This window comes from Tupaia chinensis, unplaced genomic scaffold (assembly GCF_000334495.1).
Source record: "Tupaia chinensis unplaced genomic scaffold, TupChi_1.0 Scaffold000072_1, whole genome shotgun sequence".
NCBI classification, from domain to species: Eukaryota; Metazoa; Chordata; class Mammalia; order Scandentia; family Tupaiidae; genus Tupaia; species Tupaia belangeri.
The window spans coordinates 452,663-468,363 of NW_006159532.1; the positions used below are offsets into that span (position 1 = coordinate 452,663).

Sequence of the window (15,701 nt, forward strand, 5' to 3'; positions counted from 1 at the left end):
GGACGCAAACCGCGGTCAACTACGTGGGAGTCCAGCAACATAGCCATTACGCTAACTGCTGGTTCCCTCCATCTTTTTCTTATGCACACTAATTGCTACGCATTTCCCTCTTATTACTGCTTTTGCTGTGTCCCATAGATTATGGAAACTTGTGTTCTCATTATCATTTGTTTCCATAATGTTTTTATTTCTCATTTAACTTCTTCTGTAGTTAAGATGTCATTCAGGAGTATGTTGTTTAGTTTAGTTTCCATATGTTTGTGTATTTTCAAGGGTTCTTCCTGAAATTAATTTCAAGTTTATTTCCATCATGGTCATAAAAGATGCTGGGTATAGTTTCCATGCCTTTGAATTTTTAAAGGTTTGTTTTGTGCCTTATCATGTGGTCAGTCTTTTTAAAGGTTCTGTGTCAGGGGTGGGGAAACATGTAAATTTTGTGGCTGTTAGGTGGAAGGTTCTATAGATGTCTGTAAAGTCCATTTTATTTATGATATTATTTAGATCCTGCATTTCTTTGCTTATATTTTGTCTAGACTACCTGTCAAAGGACACAGTGGGAATGTATGAGATCTCCAACGATTGCTGTGTTGCAATCTATGTCTCCTTTTAGATCCAGCAGTTTTTCTATCATGTATTTAGGTGCTCCCAAATTGGATGCATAGGAATTTATAAGTGTTATATCTTCCCAGTGAATTAGCTCACTCTCTTAATACTATATTATGTTCTTTGTCTGTTCTTACACTTTTTGGGTTAAATCTTGTTTTGTCTGAAATCAGTATTATGATTTCAGCCTTTATTTTTGTTTGTTTGCATGGAATACCTTATTCCAGTCACCTTCACTTTCAGTCTGTTTATGTCTTTATCCACCAGGTGCATTTCTTGTAGTCAGCAAATAGAGGATTTCTGGTTCTTTTTTTTTTTTTTTTTTTTTAATCCATCATTTAACTTCTTCTGTAGTTAAGATGTCATTCAGGAGTAGGTTGTTTAGATTCCATATGTTTGTGTATTTTCAAGAGTGTTTCTTGAAATTAATATTGAGTTTAATTCTATGATGGTCAGAGAGTTTCTATGCCTTTGAATCTTTAAAGTCTTGATTTGTGTCCTATCACATGGCCAATCTTTGAAAAGGTTCCATACTGGGGAGAGAAAAATGTATATTTTGGGTTTTAGGGTGGAAAGTTCTATAGATGTCTGTCAAGCCTATTTGATTTATAGTATCATTTAGGTCTTGTATCTATTTTTTGTCTAGAAGATCTATCTAAAGGAGATAATGGGGTGTTGAGATCCCCAATAATTATAGTGTTGCACCCTATCTCTCCTTTTAGCTCCAGCAGTCTTTCCTTCACATGTTTAGGTGCTCCTGAGTTGGGTCCATAGATATTTATAAGCATTATGTCTTCTTGCTGAATTAGCCCATTTACTATTATATAATACCAGTCTTTGTCTTGAAGCCTATTTTGTCTTGCAACTCCAGCCTTTTCTTGATTTCCATTTGCATGGAACGTCTTTTTCTAGCCTTCACTTTTAGTCTATGTATGTCTTTATCCATAAGATGTGTTTCTTGTAGGCAACAGGTAGAGGGTTTCTCAACCAGTCTGTGTCTCTTAATTGGAGAATTTAATCCATTAACATTCAATGTTGTTATTGATATTTCCAAACCTAGTCCTATTATTAAATGAGCCATTCTCTTGGTTGTATTTTTTTCTCTTATAACTGTCCATCTGACTTTTTAGTTTTCCTAGTATGGCACTCCCTTCAGAACCTCTTGAAGAGCTGGTCTAGAGTTGGTAAATTATTTCAGGTTTTATTTATCTGAGAATGTTTTTTATCTTTTTTCCCATATGAAGGATAATCTTGCTGGGTATAGTTTTCTTGATCGAAATTGTTTTTCATTTAACACTTTGATTGTATTTCCCCATTCTTTCCTTGTCTGCATTGTTTCTGACAAGAGTTCCAATGTTAGCCTGATGGGGTGACCTTTGTAGGCAATTTCATGTTTCCTTCTTGCCAGTTTTACTATCTTGTCTTTGTCTGTGGTTTTGGCCAATATGGCTATGAAGTGCCTTGGAGAGGATCTTCCTGGGTTGATTCTATTTGGGGGCCTATGTATTTCTTGGGTCTAGATAATTGAATGCCTCTCTAGGTTTGGAAAGTTTTCTTTCTGGATTTCATGAAATAAATTATCAATGGTCTAATTATTTTCTTCTTCTTCTGAGATACCAATTATCTGAATGTTGGGGAGCTTGATGGTATCTAGTATTTCTTATATATTATGCTCATTTTTCTTGGTTGTTTTCTCAATCTTTTTGATACTTTTTTCAAGGTCAGAGGTTTTGTCTTCTACATTTGAGGTTCAATCTTCTGCATGATCTAGTCTACTTTTACTACTTTGAAGGGAGGTTTTAATTTCCTATATCACATTCTACTTCTCTAACAATTCTGTTTGATTCTTTTTTAAGGTGTCTATTTCTTCTTTCAAATCATGAAAGGACTTCCTCATCCTCTGGAGCTTGTTGTCTCTTTTCTCTTGCATCTCAATTAGTTTGGTCACTACAAAAACTCTGAATTGCTTATCAGACATGTCCATGACTTCCATTGTGTTGTCTGTAGGTTATGTGGAATTGATGTTTTCCCTTGGAGGAGAGACATTTTGTCGGTCACTCATATTTATTATGCCTCTGCGATTGTTCCTGGTCATTTGGTGATCTATATGTTCCTTCCCAAATTATTCAAGGTATCACTGAGTGTTGAAAGGTGTGCAGGAGTAGAAAATTGGTGATCTTAATTCTGCTCTGCCTCCCTGTTGCTCACTAGTACCCTGTACTGTTGTCACTGGCCCTGGGTGACTCGAAGCCCTCCCTGTTTCTAAAGAACAGGTGCACGTCCAACTGAGCTGTTGTGCTTTTCCTCAGAAACAAAAAAAATATCAAGCACTATCCAAAACACAAAGTCATGAGAGTCCAAAGGCAAGTGTGTTTATGTGGGAGGGGTGATGAGCCACAGGTCTCGGCAGTTAGGGCCTTCAGTCATAGGCAGCCTGATGTCCAGCAAGTCCACTAGCTTGAACCAGTATCCAGATGGGGTGGGGAGGGGCATGAGTTTGTCTTAAAGTCCCAAGACACAAACCTGAAGTCCAAAGGTGAGTGTGGGGGAATGAGCAACAGCCGTTAGGGCCTATTGCCACAGGCAGCCTGGTGTCCGGCAAGGCCTACAGTTTTCATTATTGAAAGTTGGCTCTGTTGTTTTGCTTTTTGAAAAGGAAATCCTATCTGATTCTTGCCATTGAACCAGGACAGCTCTCCTTAGTTGGGCTCCAGAGCCCTCTGTGAGTTGTGGCCCATCACCCCAACCTCTTGTACTCTGCTGCAGTTGGCAACTAGACACTCAGATTGTCACCCCTCTATGCCTCCTGCTCTGTCTTCTCAAATGGCATGGCCTGCAACCCTGTCCAGCAGCGAGGTTACTTTCTCATCCTGCTCAGTTCGAGAATTGCTTCCTCCGAGAAGGTGGTCTTAATTCTCTCCTAGCCTTGCTGACAGAGCTGCTGCTGCAGTGGACAGTCATTCCATGGCCATGGCTTGGGACGCTGGAGACACGGGCTGCAAGGGGCAGGATTTATCTAGTCACTCAGGTCCCGGCATGAGACCTGAAGCTCACTAAATGTTCTCTAAGGTCTCCACTAACTCAAGACTTAACCTTGGCTACCTCAGTCCCAAAAAATGGGTATAGTTTCTTGAGGTCACCCTGCCCTCTGTTGGTAGGAAGAAATGTTGCAGAGATGGCTGGTAGCAAAGCTGGACCTGCAAGTCAGTTCACTATCCCTTGTTCATTGAGCAGAGCTTGAAGAATCTGCCACAGACACATTCAGAACTAGTCACCATCAACCTCTTTCAAACACGCCAGTCCTCTAAGGACTTGCCTCAAAGGAGCATGCCAGTCCTCACAGACCTGCTGGCCTTTGCTCAGGCTGCCTTCTCTGGCTGGAGTACCCCCCACCCATACAAACATAATCACACACACGTGCACGCACACACACACACACACACACACACACATACACATTCACACACCATCATTGCCTGGCAACTCTTCTTGAATCTCCAAGCTCACACCAAATGTCCCCTCCAGTATGAGCGCTTTTCTGTCGTCTACATGTATGGTTACTGTGTCACCCCAGACAGCCAAGCACACTCCCTGTACAGCACTCACCCATAGTGTCAATGTGACCATATCTTTCCCTTGCCAGAAAGTCCTAAGAGAAGACCCTGGCTCTCAGTATGGCAGTGACCCATTAAGAATGGAACTTAGGGCCAGCCCATGGCTCAGTGGGTAAGGCAGCCCGATCCCACGTAGCCAACCACAAGGTCACCTAGCAGCTCGAAAATCATGCCAGGCTCAAGTGTGTGTGTGCTCCAAAACTAGAATGGAGGGGGGAATGGAGGAGAGTTCCCCATGGGGGGCATGCTATCTCACTTTCTTTCTTTTTCTCTCTTCAGTGAACACACGTGACTCTGGAAAAAAAATAATAAATGAATACCAGCTGTGTGTCTGGTGTCTAGCAGTGCCAAAGCCTCTTCAGTGCTTGGGAAGGCAGGCTGAGTCAGGGAAAGGAAGAGACAGGGGTTTTGCCTCCCAGAGGAAGAACTCGAGACCTATTTCTAATGTCTAGCCCTGAGCTAGCCGCAGAGTAGCCACCCAGGCCCCGGGCCACTGAGCACTTCAGAGAGGGCCTTGTGACTGAGGAGTTTCATTTGATGTTTTGATGATTTTAAATTTACATTTTTACTTTGATACGCAGATTAGCTATGTGAATCTACTTTCTTAACTGCACATGTTATGAACCCTAAATGTGTTTCAAGTATCTCTGATGAAAATTTGGTATCCAAACTGTGGTGTGCTGTAAGTGTAATGTGCAGAATAGATTTCAAAGGCTTAATACAAATATATTATATATTATATATATATGTATGTATCTCAGTCTTCTCCTGATTACATGTTGAAATAACACTCGGATATATTGGGGTAAATGAAACACCTAAACTGAAAGTAACGTCGCAGGTTTCTGTTTGCCGCTTCTCCGTGTAGCTATCAGAAAACGTAAAGGCAGGCACGCAGCTGTCCTCTGCAGCCCCGTGACACTTCCCCTGGACAATGCTGTGTAGACTGGGGTTTCTCAGCCTCTTTGCTGGCACGGGTAGAGGGCTCCTTCCCGCCAGGTGTGGCCCTGGGCACCATAGGATGCTCAGCAGCATTCTTGGTTGGGACCCACTAGGTGGCAGCAGCACCCCCAACCCCAGTTGTAACAACCCAAATGCCTCCAAACATCGTCAACTGTCCCCTAGAAGACAAAATCCACAGTCACCTAATTGAGACCATCTCACCTACAGCCGAGAGGGGGTGGGGGTGCAGGGAGGGGAACTGAAGCCAAGGGGCTGGATTCATGGTTCACCCTGCTGTCCTTGACCCTGGGCTCTGAGGCCACAGGTTCCTGGAGGAGAACTGCTACGAGAGTCCTGGAGGAACAACCTCAGTTGCCAAGGGAAAGGGGCTCCCTTGTGGCACCCTCATGGACGGCTGATTGTTCGCAGAGCTTCCACCTCTGCACAGGAGCCTGGGAAGACATCCCCGGAGCAGGAGCTCAGCTGTAAAAGGGGAGGCCCAGGGCCTAATCGCAGTGCGGCCAAAGCAAGGACAGCAGTGGGAGGGACAGCGGGGCTCCAGGCTCACGGGGAGTAGAAGCCTACCCCCGGGCTTGTGAACCATCTAGAGGTGGAATAGGAGGTGGTGGAGGAGCCCCCAGAGTACGGACTGTATTTCCAGCCAACTTGGTGGGAATGTTCTCCCACATGCTAAATGGAGAATGCTTTTGTTTTTAAATTATTTATTTATTTATTTTAATTATTATTTTTCACATGAGTTTTGCCAGAGAAAGACAGAAAGGGAGAGTGAGAAAGCAAGCCATGAGGTCCGGGACTTGAACCGCAGTTGGCCATGTGGGAATTCCAGTGCCTTAACCACCACGCCACCTGCTGGAGAATGTTTTAAATAACACTGCTTACATCCCGGTGTGAAGCATTTACATCCCTATGTCGCTTTTCCCACCTTCCAGGCACTGACACTGTGCATAGCACATAGAATCAAAGTACAGGGGAAGGAAAGGAAGGAGGGAGGGAAGGACACTTGCCCTGATTCTTGTGCAACTGAAGAGACGGTGCATGAAAATAGGCACAGCAACCAGAATTACGATCTCGATCTTGTGCAAACTGAGACTTAGACTTGGAAGGGATCTAAAGGCCACCTGCTCAGAAGCTCACAGGGCAGCTCCACCAGCAGCCCTAACGGGCAGTAATTCCACCACTGCCACCTGAGGCTACGGAGCTCCCTGCTCTTCAGGGAGGCCCACCCCATGTAGGACGGGATGGTTGTTGATAGCTCTCCCAGCCCACTGGCAGACAGTAGAACTAAAGAGGGGGCTTGTGAGATGACTGAGACAAGATGGCACAGCAAAGCCACGCCTCTTCCAGCAAAGGCCAATTAGAAATGTAAGGGAAAAAACATCCCGCGCACAATGGCCAACCCAGACATAAAATACCTACAAATAAACTTAACGAGAAATGCCCAAGTCCTAGAGAAGGAGCACAATAAAACTTTACTGAAGGACATAAAGAAGGGCTGAATAAATGGAGTGATATATCATGCCCTGAGATGGGAACGCACGATCACACGACGTGTCAATTCTTGCCAAATTAAATCTATAAATTCAATGCATTCCCAATCAGAATCCTAAAGGGATTTTTATAGAACTTGACAAGCTGATTTTAAATCCCATCTAAAAGAGTAAACAAGTAAGAACAGGCAAAAACATTTTGACAGAGAAGAAAAATTAGATGGGACTTGACCTACTGATATCAAAACAAACTACAGAGCTAGAGAAATTAAAACAGGGTGGAGCTGATGGATCAAAGGAACAGAACAAAGAATCCAGAAATCAACCTATTTGGGAACATCGCACATGACCAAAGCAACATTTTTTTTTCTTGGAGAGGTTTTTGCTATAGGGCTCATGTGCTCCCCAGAAAGACAGAGAGAGACAGAGAGACAGAAAGCAAGAAATCACCCTCCACCCAGGAGGGATGGCCACGTCATAACCCCATCTCCTCCACTCTCCTCTCGGGATCTTGAGCACGCACGCACACACGCCCGTTGTGAGTTTCAGTCACCGGGTCCGGTACTCGAACCGCAGTCAACTACATGGGAGTCCAGCGACATAGCCATTATGCTAACTGCTGGTCCCAGCAACATCTCAAATGGGGAAAAGATGGGATAGCCGTTGTTTTCTGTTTTAGTATAGGACGACTGTGTAAAAGAAGTGTTGCCATCGTAACTGTATCTCAGCGATGCCCAAAAGTATATTTCTGAGAGATAAACAAGCCTTTCATCAACTTTTTACCAACTGTAGAAGTATTAGAAGGCAAAGAGACAGATATTTGTTCATCTTGGGGTGAGTCAGTCCTTCCTAAGCAAGACACGAATCCAGAAACCATAAAGAACAAGGCAGATTTAACTGTCTAAAAATTAAACATGTCTTTATGTCATTAAGCTAAAAAGCAAATGAGACTTAGGGAAAATACAACATAATAAACAAGGGAGCTTTCATCCTACAAATTAGTAAGAAAAGTACAATCTTGAATTAAGGGGAAAAAAAGGCCTATAGCAGACCAAGTGGAAAGGGAGAGAGGAGAGCCCACAAAGTGTGCATTACTGAGCAGGCTCCCCCTGAGCGCCATGGGCTGGGCCCTGTGGGGGACCCTCCCAGGGGCTGTGCAGAACACACCAGCATTGCTCCACCGAGGAGCAAGGGAGAGGATGTAAATCCATTAACAAGGTCTTCCACTGGCTGAGAGGAGGCTATTAACCTTGTCGCTTGCAGTCTGCCTAGCACATTTTACAGGCAGAGGGTGTCCCCAGGCAGAGAGAGACAGAAAGGCAAGGCTGTGAAGGTGACCTTCGATGTGAGGTCGGGGGGACACAAGTGGCAATGTCAGGTACCCCACGTGGCTGTCTCACTTACTACAATACTCCCACAGGCGGTCAGCTACTCTTACCATCTGCATTTCACAGCTGAGGAACCTGATGTTCCAAAAGTCGGAGTATCTTGCTCGAGATCCCCCAGTAAGCAAGTGGAAGGACAGGCTTCAGAGCAGATGCTGCCTAAAGGATAACTTCTCGCCTCGGCCAGCATCCTGCTTCCCCAGCACTTCATCACAGGACAAGCCCTTAGCCCAGGACCAGGCAAGAAGTTAGTATAATAACACTTAAGAATATTAGCATCTCAGAGTCCTCACTGGTAAACAGTATTTCTTTTTTTTCTTAATTTGCCAGAGGACACATGCATTCACCAGAGAGATACAAAGAGACAGAGGGAAGCGGGGGAGGAGAAAGCATCCCCCACAATGCCTTCTTCATTTCCCCATGCTGTCAGTGAGCCTAAAGAAGCCCTTCGTGTGGCTGGTGAAGTGCGGAGACCCAGCGCTCTGCCTTCCAGGCCTGCGTTACAACTGCAGCTCCCCGTGCCCTGTGGAGCAGGCACAGCAGTGACCATGGGGACGCACAGGAGAGGAGACGTCCATAGCTGAGGCTTCTATGTGGCTGTGGACAGAGTCCCCTGTTAATTTGGGACATATGAGAGAAAGAAAGAAACTTTGTTGAGCCACTGAGTTTGGGTGTAGCAGCCTAACCTAGCCAGCTTGACTGAGACACAATTGGCATATTTACCCTTTTTGACAAGGGCATTCAGTCACGTGACCACACCACTATCAAGATAAAGACTATTTCGATTACTTGGAAAAGTTCCCCTTCACCCCTCTGTAGTCAACTCTGTTTCCCGTGACTTCCAGTCCCTTGCAATCATTGATCTTTTCTCTCCTCCGACAGCTTTGGATTTTAGAGAATCCTATAAAAAGAATAAGATGGCGTGGAGCCTCTCACACCTGCCTGCTATCCTCCATGTTGTTAAAGGGGCCAGTAGTTCACTCCTTTATTCCGCTGAGTAGAAGAACTTCCCTGGATAAACGCGACCAGTTTATTCGCTCATTTGCCTCTCGGTGCATGTTCTTTGGACTGTTTCCACGTACGGCTGCCATGCACGTCAGCTGACTCTTCCGTGCACACGTTTTCTTCTCCCTTGGAGTGGGGTGGCTGATACATAGCAAGTGTATGCTGAGCTTCATAAAAAGTTGCCATTATTTTTCAACATGGCGGAACCAATTTGTGTGTCCACCCACAACACAAGAGCAGTCCAGAGACTGCTCATCCTCATCAGCATGGCTGTTGTCGGGTGGCCTTTATTCAGTCATTCCAGAGGTGGGTAGTGGTCTCATCGCAGTACCGCCATTTCCCTAAGGATACCACGGGACAGGGCGCCTCTCTCCTCGCTGCCCAGACTCTCGCTCTTCTCCCAGTAGTGAATGCTCACTTGCCGCCTAGGCAAGGTTCCACAATGGCGAGCTGGGGGTTGGCCTCTCTGTTGCCCTGGACAGTGGAGTTTTCTCGGCCCTCCTTCTAACCTTCCCATGGTGCCAGGCCCTGCCTTGCATTCCAAGCAAACCTTACACTGGCGAGCTTCCCAATCTTCCAGCTCTTCCCCAAAGGTAACCCACTTCTGCCGGTACTGGTGTAGGGTCCTGGACCCAGACAGGTTGCTATATGCCCCCTAGGGCCGGGGTGCGGGGGCGCTTCTCCTGCTGCATGGGGTGTGCCCTGCAAGGGACAGGGCTGGTTGGCCTCACTTCTTCAGTTGAGGCTTTTGCTCCTGAGCCAAGGATTTGCACTGTCTGGAGTTTTTCCCAGAGCAGCAGCAGATACCCTTTGGCCCCTGCACCACGGGGCGTGGGGGTGGAGGGGTGGGGTCTTCCTCCCTGCTCTCACCCTTCCACCCTTGTTCAGCAGCCCTGTGAGGGTCTGTAGAGGAGAGCTGGCTAGTGTGTGCAAACTCTTCCTGCACCTGGGGTCCTCTGCTCTCCCAGACTGACATGGCAGCCACGCCTGCTTCCAGCAATTTGCGAAAATTGAACCAGGTTCTTCTTCTCCACTTTTATGGAGACTGCCCTTTCTCCCGTGTGCACACTGCACATCTGCCTCTCCTGGGACGGGGCTCCCCACCTTAGAATTCTGGCTTCTTGGTTGCCCGTGACCTCAGTTCCTGACGTGTTCAGAAGTGACAATTTTGTAGCGTGTGCAGCCTTTTCTCATGGTTGGCGAGGGAGCAACAGTCTTTCTAGCTTTCAACATCCATGGCAGAAGCAGAAATCCTCCTGCTGTCCTAAAATCCTTCCTTCTGTCTTCTCCCACCACCCATTTTCAACCGAGCCCTGCCAGTTTTAGGTTCTTCTGACGACACTCCGGTTCTGGGTACCAGGTTTTGTTCCTGCTGTCTTTGCTACAGAAAGAGTCATCCCAATACTTGGTGGCTCATGCCCAAAATTATCGTATTTCCCACAGCCCTGGGGGTTGACTGGTCTTGTTTGGCCTCTCCCATGGGACTGCAGTCAGAGGTTTGCTGGACTGAAGCCATCTGGAGGTTTGGTGGGTCTGAACTTCTGACAAGACTCACGTGGCTGGTGGGTAATTATTAGCACAACTCCAGGGCTTCTGATCTGGGCTCAGAAGTTACCTGGTCTCCCACACTCGATTGGTCATACAGAACTGCCCAGGTTCAACATGGGAGACAAGTGCACAGGGCATGAATATTGGGAGGCGAGTTTTGTTGGGGGTTGTCATTGGAGACTAGCTAACACCCTAACACTACGTACACAAAGGCAATTTTTACTTTAGGTCTTACTATACAGTTAGTGGAAGAAAAGGGAGACTGGGCAGAGTGTGGTGTGATTCAGGCAGCTGAATCCCACAAGCCGACTATGTGGTTCAAATCCTGGACCCGGCAGCTTGAGAAACATACTGGGCGTGTGTGTGTGTGTGTGTGTGTGTCCAAAATTCTGAAAGAAGGAAGGTGAAGCAGGGATGGTGGCATGACTATTTCCCATGGGGGGGGCACATTTTCTCACTTTCCCTCTCTGTTGCTTTCTCTGTCTTTCTGGCAAACACCCATGCCCTGTGGCAAATTATAAAAAAGAAAAAGGAGGGGCCAGCAGGTGGCATGGTGATTGAGGTGCCGGATTCCCACATGGCCGACCGTGGTTTCAGTCCCAGACCTGGTGACTTGCTTTCTCTCTCTCTCTCTCTGTCTCTCTCTGGTGAGCATAAAATTCATTTTTTTTTCATTTTAAGAAAAGAAAAGAGAGACTATTTTTATGGCAGTGGTGAGGGGAAGACTTATCAAATATATCTTCAAAAGCACAAAATTGTAAAGCAGAGGGGAAGAAAAAGGCTAATCTTATGAAACCAGAATATAAGCTTGCTGCCTACAAAGGACATCAAGGAAGAGAAACATACTGGGCGTGTGTGTGTGTGTGTGTGTGTGTCCAAAATTCTGAAAGAAGGTGAAGCAGGGATGGTGGCATGACTATTTCCCATGGGGGGGGCACATTTTCTCACTTTCCCTCTCTGTTGCTTTCTCTGTCTTTCTGGCAAACACCCATGCCCTGTGGCAAATTATAAAAAAGAAAAAGGAGGGGCCAGCAGGTGGCATGGTGATTGAGGTGCTGGATTCCCACATGGCCGACCGTGGTTTCAGTCCCAGACCTGGTGACTTGCTTTCTCTCTCTCTCTCTCTGTCTCTCTCTGGTGAGCATAAAATTCATTTTTTTTTCATTTTAAGAAAAGAAAAGAGAGACTATTTTTATGGCAGTGGTGAGGGGAAGACTTATCAAATATATCTTCAAAAGCACAAAATTGTAAAGCAGAGGGGAAGAAAAAGGCTAATCTTATGAAACCAGAATATAAGCTTGCTGCCTACAAAGGACATCAAGGAAGATGCCGGTATGCAGATGGCAAATGGGAGGAAATACTTGCAACATCTGAAACTGACAAGCGATTCATGTCTAGATATAAATACCTACCGCCAACTAAAAAGAGAGAGCACCGTACATTCTTTAAAAATTGGCGAAGGATGCTAAAAAGCAATTCACAAACAGAAAGCCCCAAATACTAGCAAGCCTATGAGGAGGCGCTCACATCCATTAGTTTCCAGGAAAAGCGCAGCGTGAAACAGCAAGCTCTCGTTCCCAGCTATTAGCCAGACGATGCCACGTGTGAGCATGTTTGTGTGAGCTGCACAGGAAAACAGGAACCCTCACACCGTGCCGGTGAGGAGGAGGACGTGGAGCCACGCTGGACGACATCTGGACTTGTGTGAGAGACACACCCACGGGAGCACAGCTGGATTTACAGGGTATGCGTGTATTTAAGATGGCGAAGAAACTTCTCACAGGCCGAGAGTTACTGGAGATGTTCACTGCAGCATCATTACGTGTTGTTTCACTGTGTGTGGGTGGGTGTGCATGCACACACTCGCATACACGCACATGCACCTGTGCGCTCACATGCTTGAGAGGCAGCGGCTGTGGAAGGGTCTGCAGCAACCTGAGTGTCCATCGCTGCCACAACAGTAAACCACAGTGGATTCTCAACATGGAATACAAAGAGGCAGTTAGGAGCTACAGATTACTGTCCATGCAACAGCATGACTAGATCCTGATTTTCCATTGAGCATTCTGTTTTGTAAAGCACAGAATGAAACAGGTATAGATGCTCCTCCACTTCCAACGGGGTTACCTCCCGATAACCCCTCATAAAGGGAAAGTGTGGTTAAGTTGCAATGCATCGATACACTTACCCTACAGGAGGAACATCGAAGCTTAGCTCGCCTGCCCTAGATGTGCTCAGAACGCTTACGTTAGCTGACAGTTGGGGAAACCACGGGACACAAAGCCTAGTCTATAATAAAGTGCTGAATGTGTCACGTCATTTACTGAATACTGTACGGAAGGGGAAAACTGGAATGGCTCGCAGCCACTGCCCAGCAGCACAACAAGGTTCACCCACAAGAGAGTACCATACCACGTATCACTACCCAGGAGAAGATCAAAATCCACACTTGGAAGTCTGGTTTCTACTGAACGCCTATCGCTTTCACACCATCTTAAAGTTAAAAACTCAGAAGTCGAACCGTTATATGAGGGTATTGACAAAAGTTTGAAGAAAATGGAATTAAAGTACAAATTCAAAGTTCAAAACATTTTGAAATCCATGCATGGTATTTCTCATCATATGCATTTCCATGAGCCTTTTGAAGACCCCTTGTATGTCAGGACTGTCTACACAATGCACTTTATGTAAATGAAGCATACAACGCACATTTTGCAAGTGTAAACAAAAATACATATTAACACAGAGAGGTTGCCCTTGGAGGGAGAAGAATAAAAGTGGAGTCGAGGGATAAAAGTAAAAAGAAAAAAAGTTGTTTGAAATGTTAGAGGATTTACGTTACCTGACTTGAAGACCTGTTACTATAAAGCTATAGTCATGAGGACAGTGTGATACTGATGGTGAGAGGGACTAATAGATCCGTGGGACAGGAGAGGGCCTAGAGATCAGCCCACACACAAACAATTGGATTTTTACAAAGGAGTTAAGGCAATTCAGTGGAGAAAGGAATAATTGAATATCCATATGCAAAAAGTGAATTTGGATCCATAATTTGACACAAACAAAAAAGGTAACATAAGGGACCAGAAGATGGCATAATGATTACATCACTGAACTCCCACGTAGTCAACCACGGTTCGAGTCCTGGACCCGCAATTTAAACCTCACGCCAGGTGCGGGTGTGTGCATGCCTAAGATCCTGAGAGGAGACTGGAGAAGGGATTGTGGTGTGGCCATACCTCTGGGGCTTTCTGTCTCTCTGGTGAGTGCACATGCCCTATAGCAAAAATTTATCTCTCTCTCAAAAAAAAAAAGTAACTCAAAATAGATCACAGACCTAAGTGTAAAGCCAAAACTATAAACCATAAGACAAAATATAGGAGAAAGTCTTTGTGCCCTTGGGTTAAGCAAAGATTTCTTAGATACAATACCAAAACGACAATCTATTTTTTAATGGAAAAATTGTTTCCATCAAAGTTAAGAACATTCACTCTTTGAAAGACACTGTAAGAGAATGCACAGAACGTATTTGTAAATCACGTTTCTGATGACGTTTTTGTATCTAGAATTAAAAACTTCTAACTCAATAAGAAAACAACATGCTTTATTTATTTATTTATATGTTTGCTTTGTTATAGGGTGCATACACTTCACAGAAAGTAACAGAGAGAGAGGGAAAGTGAGAAATCACTCCCCAGGGGGAAGATGGCCACACCACAATCCCTTTTCCTCCATTCTTCTCTCTGAATTTTGGACATGCACCCATGACCAGAGTGATTTTCAAACTGCTGGGTTCTGGACTTGAACTGCCAAGTCAGCCATGTGGGATCCAGCACCTTCACCACCATGCGGTCTGCTGGACTTCAAATTTATTTTTTTTAATAGGCAGGAAATTCCAAAAGGCAAGTAACTAAAGAAGACTTAATTATGACAAGCATATGAAAAGGTATTTGACCTCACTCATCATTAAAGAAACTCAAAACCACCATGAGACACTACCGCACACCAAACAAAACAGCTAGTGTCCTTGAGGATGTAGACCTGGAATGCTCATACACTGCTGGCGCCAATGGAAAGTGATACCATTGCTTTGGAAGAGTGGAGCTGATTCCTAGTAACTTATAAAGAGGTACCTAACCTAAGACATAGAGCCCACACCTGCCATTCCAAGGTATTCATGCAAGAAGAATGTGTGTATCTGTACGAAGTGTTGCACATGAATGCTCACAGCTGCTTTATTTGTGGTAGTCAAAACAGGAAACAATGCAAATACTCATCAACAGCAAACTGCTAAACAAATTGGTCATTTATTCAGCTTAATACTTGAAAATATGTGTACTTAGCCATAAAATGCAAGGGACTGAGACATGCTACACCACGGATGAGCCCAAAGATGGCTAATGCTGAGTATACACTGTGTGGCGTCAGGTACCCCAAATCCTATTAAGTGTAAACTACTCCAGAGCTTCTGGTAGGTCAGGCTGCCTGGGAGGAGAGATGGAGGGAAGCAGGCAGGGATTACCCAAAGGCAGGAGGAAACTTTTAGGGTGCAATGGGTGTGTTCACAATCTCCAATGCGGTGATGGATTCACAGGGGACAAACATATCAAACTCTCAAATATACATTTTAAAAATATACAACTTATCATATGTCAATTACGCCGGGAAAAAGTTTTTAAAAAAGAAAACGCTACTCTGGCTCCCCTAGTCACCTAGCCGGTAAACGGGAGGGCATGATTTAGACCCAGAAGGAAGCATTCGGAGCCCTCGTCCTTCAGCCCCAGCCCCCTAAAACAAGCACGGCGGACGGGTTGGTGCACGGAGGAAAGTGCTGGAAGGGGGCAGAGGCGAGCTCGTTAATCATTACCCGGAGGGCGGCCTGAGCGCGGCCCCGCCCCCGGGGCGGCAGTCTGTGCGCCAGGCCGCCGCGCTGCCCTCTCCGCCAGCCACCTGCTGCCCAGCCTCGCCCCGCGCATCGCCGGAACATGGTGAGCCGAGGGGCCGAGCGCCGCCGCGACTGTGACAGCCGGGCACGGACCGCCGCGGGGTTGGAGAGGGGTCGGGGCGCGAGGAGGGTGGGAGGGCGGGGCAGGGAC

General features: G+C 45.8%; 1 protein-coding gene and 1 long non-coding RNA gene across 3 annotated transcripts in view; one reads left to right on the forward strand and one right to left on the reverse strand.

Moving 5' to 3' along the window:
• The window catches only part of LOC102498140 (uncharacterized), a 78,845-nt gene that overhangs the window by 59,628 nt on the left and 3,516 nt on the right, over positions 1 to 15,701 (reverse strand). The window lies entirely within an intron of this gene.
• PCBD1 (pterin-4 alpha-carbinolamine dehydratase 1) overlaps positions 15,465 to 15,701 on the forward strand; it is a 6,039-nt gene continuing 5,802 nt past the window's right edge. The window contains exon 1 of the mRNA XM_006142271.3: positions 15,465 to 15,593. Coding sequence (XP_006142333.1) covers positions 15,591 to 15,593 — 3 coding nt within the window. The 5' untranslated portion in view covers positions 15,465 to 15,590. The remainder of the gene's footprint in view (positions 15,594 to 15,701) is intronic.